General features: G+C 44.0%; 1 protein-coding gene across 7 annotated transcripts in view; it reads right to left on the bottom strand.

The window, feature by feature from the left end:
• The window catches only part of DYNC1I2 (dynein cytoplasmic 1 intermediate chain 2), a 1,097,199-nt gene that overhangs the window by 141,050 nt on the left and 940,894 nt on the right, over positions 1-15,255 (bottom strand). For all 7 annotated transcript variants that reach the window (XM_069616204.1, XM_069616201.1, XM_069616199.1 and 4 more), the window contains one exon: positions 3,784-3,928. In XM_069616204.1, coding sequence (XP_069472305.1) covers positions 3,784-3,928 — 145 coding nt within the window. The remainder of the gene's footprint in view (positions 1-3,783; positions 3,929-15,255) is intronic.

Below are 15,255 nucleotides of genomic sequence, written 5' to 3'. Positions count from 1 at the left end.
AATTTATCTGCACCAGGCTACTCTGTGGTAAGGAGCTGGACTTGCCCCAAGTCCTGGTAGAGGTGTTTGTCCAGCCTGGCTCTGTAATAGTTGTCTGGCCAACTCATCAGTTTGTTCTTTTGACACTATCAGTTCCCTCCTGAGGGCATTGGTTTCTTGGCGGGCGGAATGCACTTCGGCCCTTAATTCCCCTAATAATTGGGCCAACTGAGTTTCCGAAGTCTCCATGACGCCCAGGTGGGTATTTGTGGGTGGGCTTCGCGTTCTGTTACGCTCACCTGGTTCCCACGGGGGCGTCGACCGGGACTGGGCCGCCGTTATTTCCACCAGCGTGACTTGTAGCGCCGAGATGACTGACTGGACTGGCCCGCTCAGCCTAGTTTGTCTGGCTCGCAAGAATATTTTTCTGCAAAGGAGAAGAGGGATTAACCACCCGAGTGTCAACCCACCTTCCCCACTCCCGTTGTCTTCCCACTGATCACTCTTGATGTCCCCTCCTTAGTCTCACCTGATGGTTTGGAAGGATGAGCTCTCCATCCTGCGTCGACCGCAGGGGCGCGTTGATGACCAGTTACTTCACTGGCGTAGAGGAATTGGTGAGTTCCAGTATTGACTCTAAAGTCCAATTGTTCATAAGAGTTCAAATGTCTGCTCTTCACTCTGTCCGATTCCTTGCAAGTTGCCGATTAATCCACTCGAAGATTTCCAAATGGCACTCAGTAAGATTCAGGTAAGTCTATTGTGTTTTCCCCTTAGTGGCCGGGGTACGGCGATGAAGCAGAGTTGACTGCGCCGACCTGAAATGAGGCGAGTACCTCCCGTTGTAAATCAGGTAAGTCCTTGGGGGTAGCTTGTATGGCCTTAGAGAGTCCCCTTGCTCACTTTGCTGTCTTTGTCTCCTTAGGTGTCGGAGGGCGGCCGCAAGATGGAGAGAGCGTGATGGAATGCTGAAGTACCGCCAAGCAGGTGAGTTCAGCGCGGCACCGGAGGAATGCGAAGCGATGCTTCAAAGACTTCTGTCTTTCAGTTCCATGGCGAAATGGATCAGGATTCAGGTAAGGATTAAAGTTAAAACTCCTGTTCTAACCTTTATCCTTTTTGTCTTCTTGTTTCAGGAGTCCCAGGACTGAAGCGGGCATGGCTGAAGACTGGAGCTGCTGAAAACACGGTGAGCGTTACGCTGCAGCAAGCAGAATAACGCGGAGCACGTGTGGCTGTCCGGGCGTGGTTTAAATAGCCTTGGAAGAAGACCCAGGTAAGTATTCTTCCACAGCCCCACCCAAGTAACAAAATAGTCCCTTCAGTAAAATAGTCCCTCCTAAGCCTCATTTGGCTTGAGTCTTCATGCAGCATGGTCTGCCTCTGGTGAGTATGCAGCATGGTCTGCTTCAGGTAAGTTATCAATAATGAGCCTGGCGCCCATGGCGCCAGGACTGACTTTATCTTTAAGAGCCTGGCGCCATAGGCGCCAGGACTGTACCCAAACAGCCCCTAACTGGGGCTTTTGGGCATGCTCCAAGTGGCATGATGCCTGCTTCCGGGGCTGCTGGGCCTGGTCTGGTCTTCCGGGGGCAGGCATCATGACAGCCCGGATGTCCAGGAGCGCATTCTGGATCTACTGTTCGAGGGGGGGAGGGGGGGGTCTTCCACTCCTCTACGGACAAAGAGCTGGACAAAAATAAAAACAGCTCAACAACGACAAAGTCTTTATCCATTCTTACAAATGCCACGCCCAAATCGTACACCCAATCTCAGCGGTGCTCGGAAAAGGGTTGTACATATGGAGGGTTCTGCAGCTTCCAGGAACATAGATCCAGGCAGCCGGACCGCTCGCCGTCTCAGAACTGGCGCAAACAAGAAAAAGGGTGGGGGAGTAAGGGCGTCCTTCAGGAGAAGCGTGGATCCCTCAGTGAGTATTCCAGTGGCAGAGTGAAGTTCCAGAACAGATCGGGTGGAAGAAGCAGTGATGTTTAAGCCACGTAACATTTGGGGAGTTCCTTAGCAGCAGTAAGCGCTACGCTGCCTGTATTCTGCAGCCGGAGATAACGCTAAGTGAGGAGTGTGGCCCAGGGTGGGGTTTATATAGCTGCACCCAGCACCAATAGACCACCAAGGATTCTTTAGGCAAGGACTGCCAGAGGCCATCTTGGTATCCATGTGATATCCTTTTCTGGGGGCCATTTTGAAGGTGGCAAGTGCCCATATAAGCATGCTGCCACATGCATTTGCGCCAGTCAGCAATCCTTTGACTCCAAATCCTGCCTATACTGCATGCCTGTGTGCTGTTTATCCTGCATGGTAGTGTTTTGGTGGGAATCGTGGGAGGGATCATGATACAACCTCTCAATGCTTATGTGTCTCATGATGCTGTCAGTGTGGGGCTTGGAGCTAGTGAGCATAGAGAAAACGGTGGTCAGTCAAAAGGTCGAAAAAAAAATCTCGAATGTCAATCATCTCGAAACAAAAATCTCGAAAAAAAGGGCCGAATTTATTATTTATTTATATGTATTTTTGGGGTCAGGTAAGTAAAAAAAAGGGGTAAAATAAAAAAAATGAAAAAAGCAGGGTTGGGGGGACCCCCCCATTTCGAAAAAAAAAAAACGTATTAAAAAAAATGCGACTTTTTTTTTTTAGTTTTTTTTGTGACCTTTTTTCCCGAGATTTTTTTTTCGATCTTTTCACTATAAACCGAGAAAACGCAAAAATGGTTGTACTCTGCCTTTGAGACAGGCCACATTAATCGCCCTTGCAGCTAGGCTGAGATTGGGTAGATGATTTTGGAAATTCTATTGATCCTGTAAGTGTATTTGATGTGAAAGAGTATTGCTGGTTCTCATGTTCAGTATGCTACGATTGGTCTTTGGAAACATGGGGCTTGTCCAGAAGCAAACACTTTTTTTTTCTTCGGGAAACCGGATGACAGAATTTTGCAGTTTCATTTTGACCTATTACAAGGATTGCATCTATCAGCCGGTTGTTACAAAACGAACTGGTCCACCGTTAATATAGAAATAGAACAAGTATTGCAAGAAATACTTCATTGAAATGCCTCTGGCAAAACAGGCCAATGGTGTGATGGAGAGCTTCTTTGTTACGGGGTCTACTCATGTATGGTGTTTTAAGGGACACAAAGGTTTTCACTAATTCTCAAATTTGCAGGCATTTGCAACCTTGCACTCTGCCATTCACGCAGCAACAGGAAGCCGTGGACAACAAAACAGGCCCGTCCTGGTTATACCATGCACATTTAATCACAAGTTCTAGATAGATCATCTAAATGTAGACCTACGATTTATGCATGTGTTTTGAAAACCTATATAGTAAAATATGAATCAGAGTTCATAAGAAGTTACCAGCTCAATTGTGCTAGATAGGTCACACCCATTAAAACAAAGTAAAAACATGAGCATCTGCTCCTTTTCAGGAAAGCCATTCTCACTTGAGCAGAAACATACAGAAACCATCAAAACAAAGATTGTGTTTGAGACATTATATTATTATAGACACTTTTGTGAAAATGTGAACATGCAAAAACTAGGAATATTTCAAAGTTATTTGAAAATTAAGTAGAGCAGGTGATTACATTTTCCCCATGATGTATATAATCGTGCCATTCAATCAATCCAAATTGGTAAAAGCAGTGTCACAGAATAAATGGTCTCTATCCATCACCCCAATTGCTTGCATCATGCAACTAGGTATTGTTATTAAATCAGAGCAACCATTGGTGTAAAAAAGTCAAGGCACATGAAAATTAAAAACAGAGGTTAAATATGTGTGTACCTTTGTAGACCAAAGCTTGACTGTCCAATCAAACGATGAAGTGACAAATAGATGAGAGAAGTCAACTGGTCCTACTGCTGAGTGACAATGGATACCTGTGATCGGTCCCTGGTGTCCTTCAAACATCTCACTGATTCCAGCTTTACTGTTTTTGAAAGTACACAATATATAAGTCCATATTAATCATTGACAACCAACTAAAAACAGCAAATACACTGAGGCTTCTGACGAAAATAATCCTACTACTTATAATGGGGTGACATTGCATTGCTTACATCGTTTTTCCATTATTTACTTATTGACAATTTGTCTTCATTTAAGAAAACATCCCTGTTAAACAGGTTCACAAGAAAATGTTCCCATGACTGCCAGAAAGGTGATTCTGTACTTCACTAGCATGATCTCTTCACCATAATTCCTTTATATTTAATCTTCTATTCAAATGAGACAAATCAACAGTTTTGCTCAAACGCATGCAAGAGAGTTTGAGTATTATTTCCAAATTGTGTCCACCTGCATGTAGTTAATGTGGTTCACTTAACTCCTTCTCAATGCTTTGCGGATGACATTGCATTAGGCCAGCAAGAGAAGCAGAAGGGGGATTAATCAAATTGTGAGGGTGTCTAGCTATTCCGGAGCCCCTAAACACAAAGAGGAAAATGGTCTCAGCAGAGCAAAACATTGATAAGATGCAAGCAAACAGATGCAGCCTGGGGAGGTTTCAGCATTTGAGGCAAATTCCCTGAATTATACAATATCAGAAAGCAGGAACATTCAAAGTTGCTACTCTTGAACAAAATGTTTAGGTGAGCACGAGATATAAAACTATAGGTATAGAAAGAAATGCGGATTTTACAAAACACTTTCAAGAGGATTGCCAATAGAGTTAGTTGGATTTCCAAACAGGGGATTCAAGCAGAGGATTCCATCAAAATTGCAGTTTGAAACTTGTATGTGCAGAGAGAGACACTGCTGGCAAAATGGAAAACCAAGCACATGTCAACTGAAGCAACACAGAGCAGTCTAGTACTCTTCGCTTTTGTTGAGTGACAAAAACTGAGCAATTTGCTCCTCTGGCATCTAGAAGACTGTTTACTGGCCACTGAAAGAGTTCAATCTTCTTATAAAATAAATCAGGAAATAAGTCTCCGAGCTCAACAATTGAAGGCGTGGGTGAAAGTAAATAGTGATGCTTGTAAAAGGTTGGCAATAAATCACACGTGGCAGGCTGCTTTTGTCCAACAGCGGTCCACCTCCATGCAAAGTGGAAGTGGCCACTTGACACCTAGCCAAGTGAGCCAGCATTCTTTCCGGAACGCCTGAGCCAGTACTCTTTCCCGGAACGTCCTTATGTGCCAGCTCATAAGAGGTTTTTACGCACATGACAATCCATCTACTGATTTTCCTGTTAACAAAATAGAGTTTTGATTCATAGGGTGAGAAAAACTAACAAAAACTGCACATACCAGGTACACAGTAACTAAGACCCCTGTGATTGCTGGTAGTGGCATCCCAAATGTATTATTGTGGTACATATACAAAATGAGTAAAGACAATCATAACCTAATTCAAAGGATTTAACTAAGGGATGTAATGGTAACAATAACTTGTATTCAGTATTTGTTTTCATCCTGTTTAAGATTATGCAATGAATTGTATTTTTGTGATCATGTTTTTTGTTGTTGCAAGGTTGCATTTTTTGATGTTGATATAAAAAATGTATATGCAATGACTAACTTTAAGGCATAGGACAAAAGATCGAATAGACATTCAAATTCATAGCCCTCTTAGGGTCCAGGCGATAATACCTCTAATCCAACTTGGACAGAGAGAAAAAAGGGAAGGTGGATCTTTTGCAAGAGATACAATGTTAAGACCACCTTGTGAGACTATCTTAGGTCCTGTGTATATTCATTTAATTCATAAATGAAATTACTCACTGTAGTGACTACTGTACGTCTAATTCCATTGTCCTCTTTCCTCTGTACTTAAGGTAGTTGCTGCCATGCAGTGATCAGCGGAGTCGCTGCACGGCATAGTGCGCCTTCCCATTACATTTTCACTTGGCGGGTGGGCAACATGCACAAAAGCGTTACCCCACCCATAGCCTCTGCCCCACATATATTTCCCTCAGTCCCGTCATCTGCGGAAAGGACTAGCTACTTTTAGGGGGATGTAGGGCATGTAAAGGAGGAAAGGAGACTGTACGAGTAGTATAGAAGCCACTACAGTGAGTAACATTTGTGTACTCCTTTGTCCCGTTCCGCTTCCTAAATAGTTATGGGAGAGTACCAATCATTCATTATTTTACTTCAGAGACGGAGCCTAAACATTAGCAAAAATATTCCAAAGAACGCTTTCCCAAAAACGAGCATCAACCCTGAAACTGGTATCAAGGGCACAGTGTTTGCAGAATGCAGAATCTGAGCCCCACATAGCCACCGTGCAGGTTGCTTTCCATGGGATGTGCCTCTGGAATGCCACGGTATTGGATCTAGTTAAGTGAACATGCAGCCCTTTTGGAAAAACCTTCCTGTGCAGTTTATAGCAATGCTCAATGTATGAAGTTATCCACCTAGAAATAGTTGCTTTAGCCTCTTGCCCACCCGAGTGTGTCCCACCAAAGGTTACAAATACGATCTGAAGATCTCAGGGAACAAATGCCTTTGAGAATTTCAGAGCCCTGCAGAGATTGAGACAATGGAGGATCCTGTCTGACAGTGCTCCAAGGAAAATAAAAACATGCACAATAATTTCCTGGTTGATATGGAAATCTCTGATACAGATCTGTGTGTTTCGGAAAAATAAATCCTGTGGTCGAAAAGACCAGTGTTATTTCCCTCGCACATTACAATGCACAAATAGTCAGGGGAAACCCACATAGCCTCCCACATTCACCTTACAATATGTATTATCCCCCAACATATAACTGCACTGAAAGGCCCATTTAAAAATTCAGCATTTATTTGGCCCGATATTTTGGGGGCGATACCACCTTCAGAAGAAATTAAGGGAAGGTTTGAAGAACGGTTTTGTCCTTAGGAAAGCTGGTATGGTCTCTCAATCTCACAGTCTACAACAAGCTAAATCTACAGGATCACCTCAGCGTGTAGTAAGTAATACAACCACTGAAAAATACATTTTCCACTAGACTATGCTTAGATTCCACCCAACCATAGGTTTGAAAGACTGATGTGCGAGGACAGCAACTACCACATTGAGGTCCTAAGGTGGAAAGTGGTTTTCTGTAGAGGAAAACCATGGTGAAGACCAAGAGCCAAGAGAAATGTCACTGGGTTTGAAAGAGATCAATCTGCCACGAGTACGGAGATGAGCTCCAAAATAATGATGGGGTTATCCAGACCCTCTTGCAAGCAAATTGTATGCCTGAACCAGTGTGGTGTGATCACCTCTGGAACTTGTACACAGTCAAGTGATGTACTTCCTTTTGTTTCTCATGATTATTCCCAACAATGGGCTCTAAATTTTGAAGACCTGCAGCTTGCTCTTCGATGCATGAAAAATCCCAGGGCAAAACAGTCCCAAAATCTGATCTGAAGCCTGCAAAATTCTAGATGTCATCCAGATGGGGTTGCCAAAACAGTACTAAAAGTGGATATTAATCTGTGGTCCGAGATACTGAGGTTATTCTCTTAGGTGGGTTCCCACAGGCATGATTTCCCAGTCTTGGCAGAGAGCCATAGTAGTCCCAATTTACAAAAAGGGGATAGAGACTCTCAGCTGAATTATAGAATTTCTTTTTTTTACTTTTACAACTTAAAGCCATGACACATGACAGCACATTATTCTACATCCATAGATCGTGCTCAGGCTCACCCGCCCATCACAACCATTACTATAACTCTGCAGGTTAAGCCTATATCAAGCCACACATTGCTTAAAGGTCTTTCTCGCCTTAGGCAGTTGGTCTGCAAACCAGTGGGTCTTGCTTTGAATGTTCTTGCACATCACAAAACAACTTATGCCGAATAGTTCTCCAGGAGTCAATGTCTGCCCCCCCCACACACCCTCTTGCTCATGCGCACTGCTTCCTGCCACACAGATGTCTCTGCCAACGTCCATGTTTGCAGATCTCTCCACCACTGTCTAGCATCTGGGCCAACTTGTGCTTTCCACCCTATTGCTATCCTGCGTTTGGCTAATGCATACCCCGAGGTATTTGAATCTGTTCAAATGCTTCAATTTCTGAGACCTCGGGAAAATGCTCAGCAAACAAGCCATGGGGGAGTGCAAGTTTAATACTACATCCGCCTTCGACAATAGCCGTATGTTAACCTGTTTACTTTTTGGGCAACATTGTTCTTTGGCATATTGAACCCGGACATTCTCTTGGGAGTCAGATATGCTCGGTGAGTTACATACAACTGCAGCAGCTGCAGTTTCGCATTCCGGGCCACCTTTTTGTGATATGAGAGCACCCTCTATCATACTCCCTCCTCAAAGGATTCTTGGAGGTCCGCCACCCAGCTTTGTGTAGTCCCAGTACTATTGTTGGCCTGCTTGTCTATAATTAGTTTGCATATCCTAGACACTACGTGTCACCTTTCCAATGTGTTGCATATTGTTTCAATCCCCATCTTCTCTACAAACTCTTCACCATTTAATGGCCACCTTAGGTTTATGCCCTTCAGCACGGAAGCTTGTGTTAAGTGTTGGCCCCTGTGCAATCCCGTTGCAGCGGCTAACGTGTCAAAGTCCCTGGGTTTCCCTTCATACAGGAGGTCTCCCAATGTGGCTACTTTGACAGGCTCCCAGTACATCTGCACTATCAGCCTCTGCTGGTGATTATCCGCCTTCACTGCCACTAATGGGACCTGGGGGGAGTATGGCACAATAATTCCCATCAGTTTACATGCTCTATGCCACATGCTCTTCCCTAGTGTTAGTAGGAGGGACGGGTTGTGCAAACATGCGTCCTGTATCCAGACTATCTCTTTTAGAAAGACTGGACTGCATGTAGGCTGCAAAAGTGGGGTGTCTTGAGTTGGCTTCTCTGCAAGCCATCCCGCTACAAATTGCAGCTGGCTTCCCACATAGTACAACTCAAAGTTTGGTACTCGTATAGCTCCTTTGTCATACGGGCGTTGCGGTTTAGTCAGGGCTAGTCTGCACCTGCCATTTCGGCACAAAAATCCCCTACATAATGTATCAAGTTGTTTGAAAAAGCTCTTGGGTATATGGTACGGGATATTAGCGAAGCAGTGGAGAAGCCATGGAAGGGGAACCATTTTCAAGAGAGGCTCTGCCCATCAAAAGTGGAATCTTGCCCAGATGTCCATGGATTTTGACAGCCCACTTACTACTTTCAATGTATTGTGTATATGTTCGTCCCTAGGATCATGATATACATCCACTCCTAGGTACCAAAACGTGTCCACTGCCCACCTGATCGGGAGCACAGGCAACAATATCGTTATTTTACAGCCATATCCTGCCAACGGGAACAGGCTCGACTTCTGTGTGCTCACCATAATGCCCGAGAGCTCTGCGTTGCATTTTAACACTTTTAATATGTATTCTAGATTAGTCTCAGGTTGCTGTAGGTACAGCAGCATCTCATCAGCATATAGGGATATCAAGTGCCACGTGCCTTTTACATTAATTCCTGAGTCTTTATATTCCTTTCGGAGGTAGACAGCCAATGTCTCAAGCTCTAGGACAAAAAGCATAGGGGACCAAGGTCACCCTTGTCTTGTGCCTTTCCCTAAAACCCATTTCTCTGGGATTTGACTACATGTTTTGACCCTGGCACCCGGCTGGCTATATCGTAGTTGCACCCATTTAATATAGTTGGGGCCTACCATAAACCTCCTTAATGTGGCCAATAACCAGGGCCATCTGACCGAATGCAACGCCTTGACTGCATCTAATGAAGCCACTGCATACTGGGATGTACTGATCTTGGTGTAGTCTATTATATGGAGTAGCCTACGTAGGCTGCCAGTGATGCTCCTCCCTGGCACAAATCCTGTCTGGTCTGGATGTATTAATGTGGCTATTGAGGCTTTTAATGTAAGCACCAGAAAACCTGTTAAAATCTTCCCATCTTGATTAAGTGATGAGAGGCCTATACGACCCGAGATCCAGGTCTGGCTTATTTGGCTTAAGATGGGGTATCATTTTTTTTGTTTCCTTTATTTGTTTTGGTTTATTCAAGCCTTTACAAAAAAATATAAACAGTAAAAAGTAATAAACATACTTCATTAAAACAGTATTTTCACAATTAATTGTTTATACATTTACAATTTCATTAAGATCCAAAATACAAAGAAACACACAGTAACGAATAAAGAAAAACACATACCACATCCCAAAGTATAACCACCTTAAATGCTAATACATTTACAATTTCATTAAGATCCAAAATACAAAAAAACACACATGAACGAATGAAAAAAAGCACATACCACCTCTCCAAATATAACCACCTTACATGCTAAACAAACATTTTAAGACCTTTTTAAGCAATGACGCATTCTATATTATCCATTTAGGAACCAAGAGCACACTCAAAACATTTTTATGTTTTTTCTGTCTACACAAGTATTTTTCAAGAATTTGTTGACTTTCATTTTCAAAGGGATAGAAGAGCCATGAGGCATTTTACACCAGAGTTTGTTTCTATCCACCCAGGCTGTATTAAATGCAAATTGTGCAAAACTTTCCAATCTCTTCTCTTGAAGATTTGAACATTCCAGTAATAAATGTTTTAGGGATTCACCTACACCTTTTAATTTACAGAACCGACATTCTTCGGTCCCACAAGAGCTCAACCCCCGAATGAACAGGATCTCATTTGTACTTAGGACGTTAAACCTGAAGCGCATATAAGAGTTTCAAAATTCTCTTGACGGATATTTTTTCAGGTATACTTCCGGGTAAGGACGGAATTTCCAATATGACACACTATCAGAATATAACTTCGAATTCAACAAAACTACATTATCTCCAACCAGTCAAATGCATTAACAACCTCCTTTACTTTACCTGGAAACTTAATAAGTGTATTTACCGATAAACCTAAATCAAAGAGTTTTTTCTCACAGTCCTCTTAAGTTATACATAAAGTTTCCATTTGTAGCATGTTTCAAATGAGCATAAATTGTACCGTTTTCAGCAACCAGACATTTTCTTAATAGGGCCAGTTTTTTATTTAACATGATGCTATTGAGTGAATGCAGACCAAGTTCATATCTTATTAGCTCTAGAGTAAAACATTTGGGAACAGAATATAATATTTTTTGCCATATCATGGACTCCAGTTGACATAAAAAGGGCCACATAGACTTAGAGAAAAATTCACACCCATAAAACAGTCTTGGCAACACCTTGAGCCTATAGAACAGAATGCAGGGGTCAAAAGTAAATTTACCCTATGTTCTTTCAATGACTCTTATTTGATTGAGAGCCACTTTTGCTTTTTGTATCAGGCTGGTTTTTATCACTTTACTGGAGTTACTGGAAAAAACATACCCCAACCAGGTTAGGACCGTTTGGCTTTTAATTTTTGCACCATTACAGGTCCAATATGAAAAATACGGGGTAGGACTTTTACAACCCACTTGAAAGATTATAGTTTTGATTGGGTTAATTTTCAGTTTTCTTTCAAGCCTTTGCAGGCCGATTTTTGCGCAGTCCATTAATAAGAAATCATCAGCATATGACACCCACCTAACAGTTGAGCCTCCAATTTTAGGTCCAATTAGACCGCTAGCATCCAAGGACCTGCCTGCATTAGACACATACAGATTAAACAGTGTTGCAGCTAATCTGCATCCTTGTTTAAGCCCGTTCACAGTAGGAATAATATCAGTGAGACTTACTTTATTATTCAGCCTGACTCTAATTGTTGTTTCTGTGTAAAGATGAATAATGACATCTAGCAAGGCTTTATTTATGCCTAACATTGACAAGGTTTTCCATAATGTAGGCCTAGCGACAAGATCAAAGGCGGAACTTAGATCCATGGATGCAATATATAAGTGCTTCATAGCTTTTTGTTTGACCACACTCATTAACTCAACAATCCTCCAGCATCAGTCCCTATAGCTTTACGAAAACCAATCTGCCTATAATCTAATATATTGTTGTCATCAATCCACATATTCAGTTTTTCAAGTACTAGCAGCAAATATTTTTGACTCCACATTCATGAGTGTGATCGGGCGATAATTCTTGGGACACAGATGATCACCTTTCTTGAAAAGTAACAATGCTTCTCCAGCATTGGATCTTTCATAGATTCAAATGCTTGAATATTCCCCGTCATCAGACTGGGAATCCTCGGTGATAAATTTAATAATCCATTTTTTTTTTTTTTAAATATATACACACTGCTACCTAGCAGTGCATGTACATAGCCCATTATGGCCTATGAGCCATTTCATTGTGTAGTCCCTCCACCTCACTTTGGTCCTTTATAGCCCCAGCCAATGAGGTGGCAGGGCTTAAGCTCTGCCCCCGGCAGCCATCTTCAGATTCTTCACCGCAGTCTAACAGACACAGGGAATCCTCAAGCTCTCTGAGCTTTTTCAAATTCTTTCTACTTTTGTGTGGAATATATTTGGAAAAATATATTCCATCTTGTTCCCCTTCTTAGGGGCTTTGTTTTCAATTACCCTTGGAGACAAAACTTGTTGTTCTCCTCTCAAAATCGTCGACTGAACTTCTCTTCAGAAATGGAGGCACCTCAGGCTGTCAGGAAGCCTTCCCTGTTCAGGGACTGCACGAGGTGTAAGAAGAAATTGGTTTACTACAAAGACCCCCACGAGCATTGCATTTATTGTCTGTACCCGCATGACATTAAAAAATGCGAGATTTGTAGAACTTTTTCCACCAAGACCCTTCATGACAGGCATAGAAGACTCCTTTCATACCTGGAATCCAGGGATCAATCTTCGGACGAAGAGTCTGTCAGAACAGCTCCTGTCCAATCCAGCACTCCATCTGAGAGACAAACTTCAAAGAGAAGGGCCTCTTCAGTGGAAAGGAGTTCCTCTCCCAAGTCCAAAAAGAGGAAGCTGGAATTGATACCCTTTGTGCCTCCAGTTGACTTACCAAGCCAGAAAAAGTCAGCAAAATCTGCCTCCAGAGGTAAGGAGGAGTTTGCAAAAAACAGGGGGAGTGGGGGGCAGTCGTCGGCGGGTAAACCGTCCACGAATGAAGGGAAAGGTAAAGGCCCGTCATCGGCCATGCCGTCGACGAAACCATCGACGACGACGACGCTTAAGACATCGTCGACAATTAGATCATCGTCATCGGACATGTCGACCACGAAGCAATCGTCGACGAGCAAGAAACACCACTCGTCCACGAAGCATTCATCCATGACGCAGTCGTCCACGGAACATACTCCACATTCGCCAACAAACTCAGTCGTCGACGGGGAAATCTCAGTCGACGGCGAAGCCCTCGTCGACGGGAAAATCTCAGTCGTCGACGAAGATAGCATCGTCCATAACACCTTCAGAGGCACCACAAATTTCGGCAGTTACGGAGGAATTACTGCCGTCCACATTTGAAACTCCTGTCATTGAAAGCAATATCATTGAGAAGAATACTGAGACTGAACCACTGGTACAGCAATTTTCACCTTTGGGGCACATGGCAGAACTTCCGGATGTAATTCTTCAGGAAGAATTCTCTGATGCGGAAGTGGTGGAAGAGTCCATCGGTCCCTTACCGAAACAATACAGCCCTCCTTGGCACCCGTCCACGGGAGAATCCGAATATCCTCATGACCCGATACTCATGTTATCCGTGCAGAGGATTGTAGAAGAATTTTACAAACGGCAAAGGGAGAAGCAAATCCCGATTAATCCCTTAGAAGCAGGAATTATTCCTAGAGAGTCATCTCCGATTCCAGGCACATCTGGTTGCTCTCCTCACAGGAGTAGACCGCAAAAGCGGATGAGATCACCTGCTCGAAGACCGAGGAGCAGCACCCACAGTGCTTCACCTACAAGAGTCCCGTCACCACAGTCATCGCACAGACCGCGATCTCCGGACGTGGATCCTACGATGGTACCGTCCACCATCTCGGTATCAGACTGGCAGGAGGATCCTTTTGGAGAATTCTCGGAACCAGAAGAAGGAGAAATAACACAGGAGCCAGACGCACCCAGTGAGTGGGATGACTACGTAGTCGAGAAGCCCAAGATGAGAGACTCGCCGGGCAAGGCCTCACCGCCGGATGATCTCGTCTCTTTCCACACCATTATAGGTAAAGCCGCAGAATTGTTTAAAATTCAGGTTTCTTCGGAGGAAAGGCAATCAGTGCTCTATGAGCACAGGGACAAACGAAGGAGGACAGTGACCACAATTCCTCTCCTCGATGCCATCTGGGATTCCGGATCCAAGATCCTATCCACGCCCTTATCGACTCCGGCGTTGGTGTCCAGGCCAGAAAAGAAATATAAAGCTCCGGATTCGGCACCGGTTTGTTTGAGGGGTCATACGAAACCAGACTCGGTTGTTACAGTGGCGGCCAGAAAGAAACTCGCCAACCCCTCCTCACCGTTGTCGGCACCACCGGATAAGGACGGACGTAAACTGGAAGCCATGGGCAGGAAAGTATCATCTTCTGCATCCCTTACAATCAGAGCGGGCAATGCGCTGGCCATGACCGCAAGGTTCGATCGCGAGCTTTGGCTCCGCATGTCTAACTTGGCGAAGCAATTACCACCGGAGCTCCAGGAGGAGGCAAAATCGATAATCGCGGATGGTGAAGCAACATCGGATCACATGATCGACGCAGCGGTTGATGTGGCCGAATCAGGCTTCAGGCAGATGGCGCACAGCACAGTGCTCAGAAGGCAGGCCTGGATGAAGGTTACTAACTTTAGACCTGAAGTCCAGGCGCAGATATTAGACATGCCGTTTGATGGCCAAGATCTCTTTGGAAAAAAGATAGACGACCATTTGAAGGCAATCAAGAGAGACACAGACAGAGCCATCAGTTCTTTAAAGGACAAAAGTAAGGACCATCTGTCTTTTCGTCCCTTTAGAGGTTCATCTTCCAAGTTCAGAGGATACGGTCGTTCCTCCTATGGTCAAAAAGCACAAGGCGGCACGTACCAAGACAATAAATATCAGTCATCTAACAGATACGCCCATAGAGGCAGACGTGGCTCCGCCCAAGGGAAGTCACAAGGCAAGCAAAACTGACGACCAATTTTCTCCCCCCCTTCACCACACCCCGGTGGGGGGAAGGGTGAGCCAGTTATTCCAGCGCTGGCAGTCAATTACATCGGACAGATGGGTGTTGCAGGTGATCCGAAAGGGTCACACCTTAGAATTTCTGGACCAACCTCCTTCTCTGCCTCCAACATCTCGCAGAGTGCATATGCTAAGACAGGTCATGTCCGAAGTGCAAAAACTGCTCCAGAAGGCAGCAGTAGAACCAGTACCTTATGCTCAGAGGGGAAAAAGTTTCTACTCCCGATTCTTCCT

The sequence above is a fragment of the Ambystoma mexicanum genome, chromosome 9 (genome assembly GCF_040938575.1).
Source record: "Ambystoma mexicanum isolate Mex_15411 chromosome 9, UKY_AmexF1_1, whole genome shotgun sequence".
Lineage (NCBI taxonomy): Eukaryota > Metazoa > Chordata > Amphibia > Caudata > Ambystomatidae > Ambystoma > Ambystoma mexicanum.
Note: the sequence above shows the minus strand (reverse complement) of the source record. Positions and strands in the feature narration are given on the sequence as shown.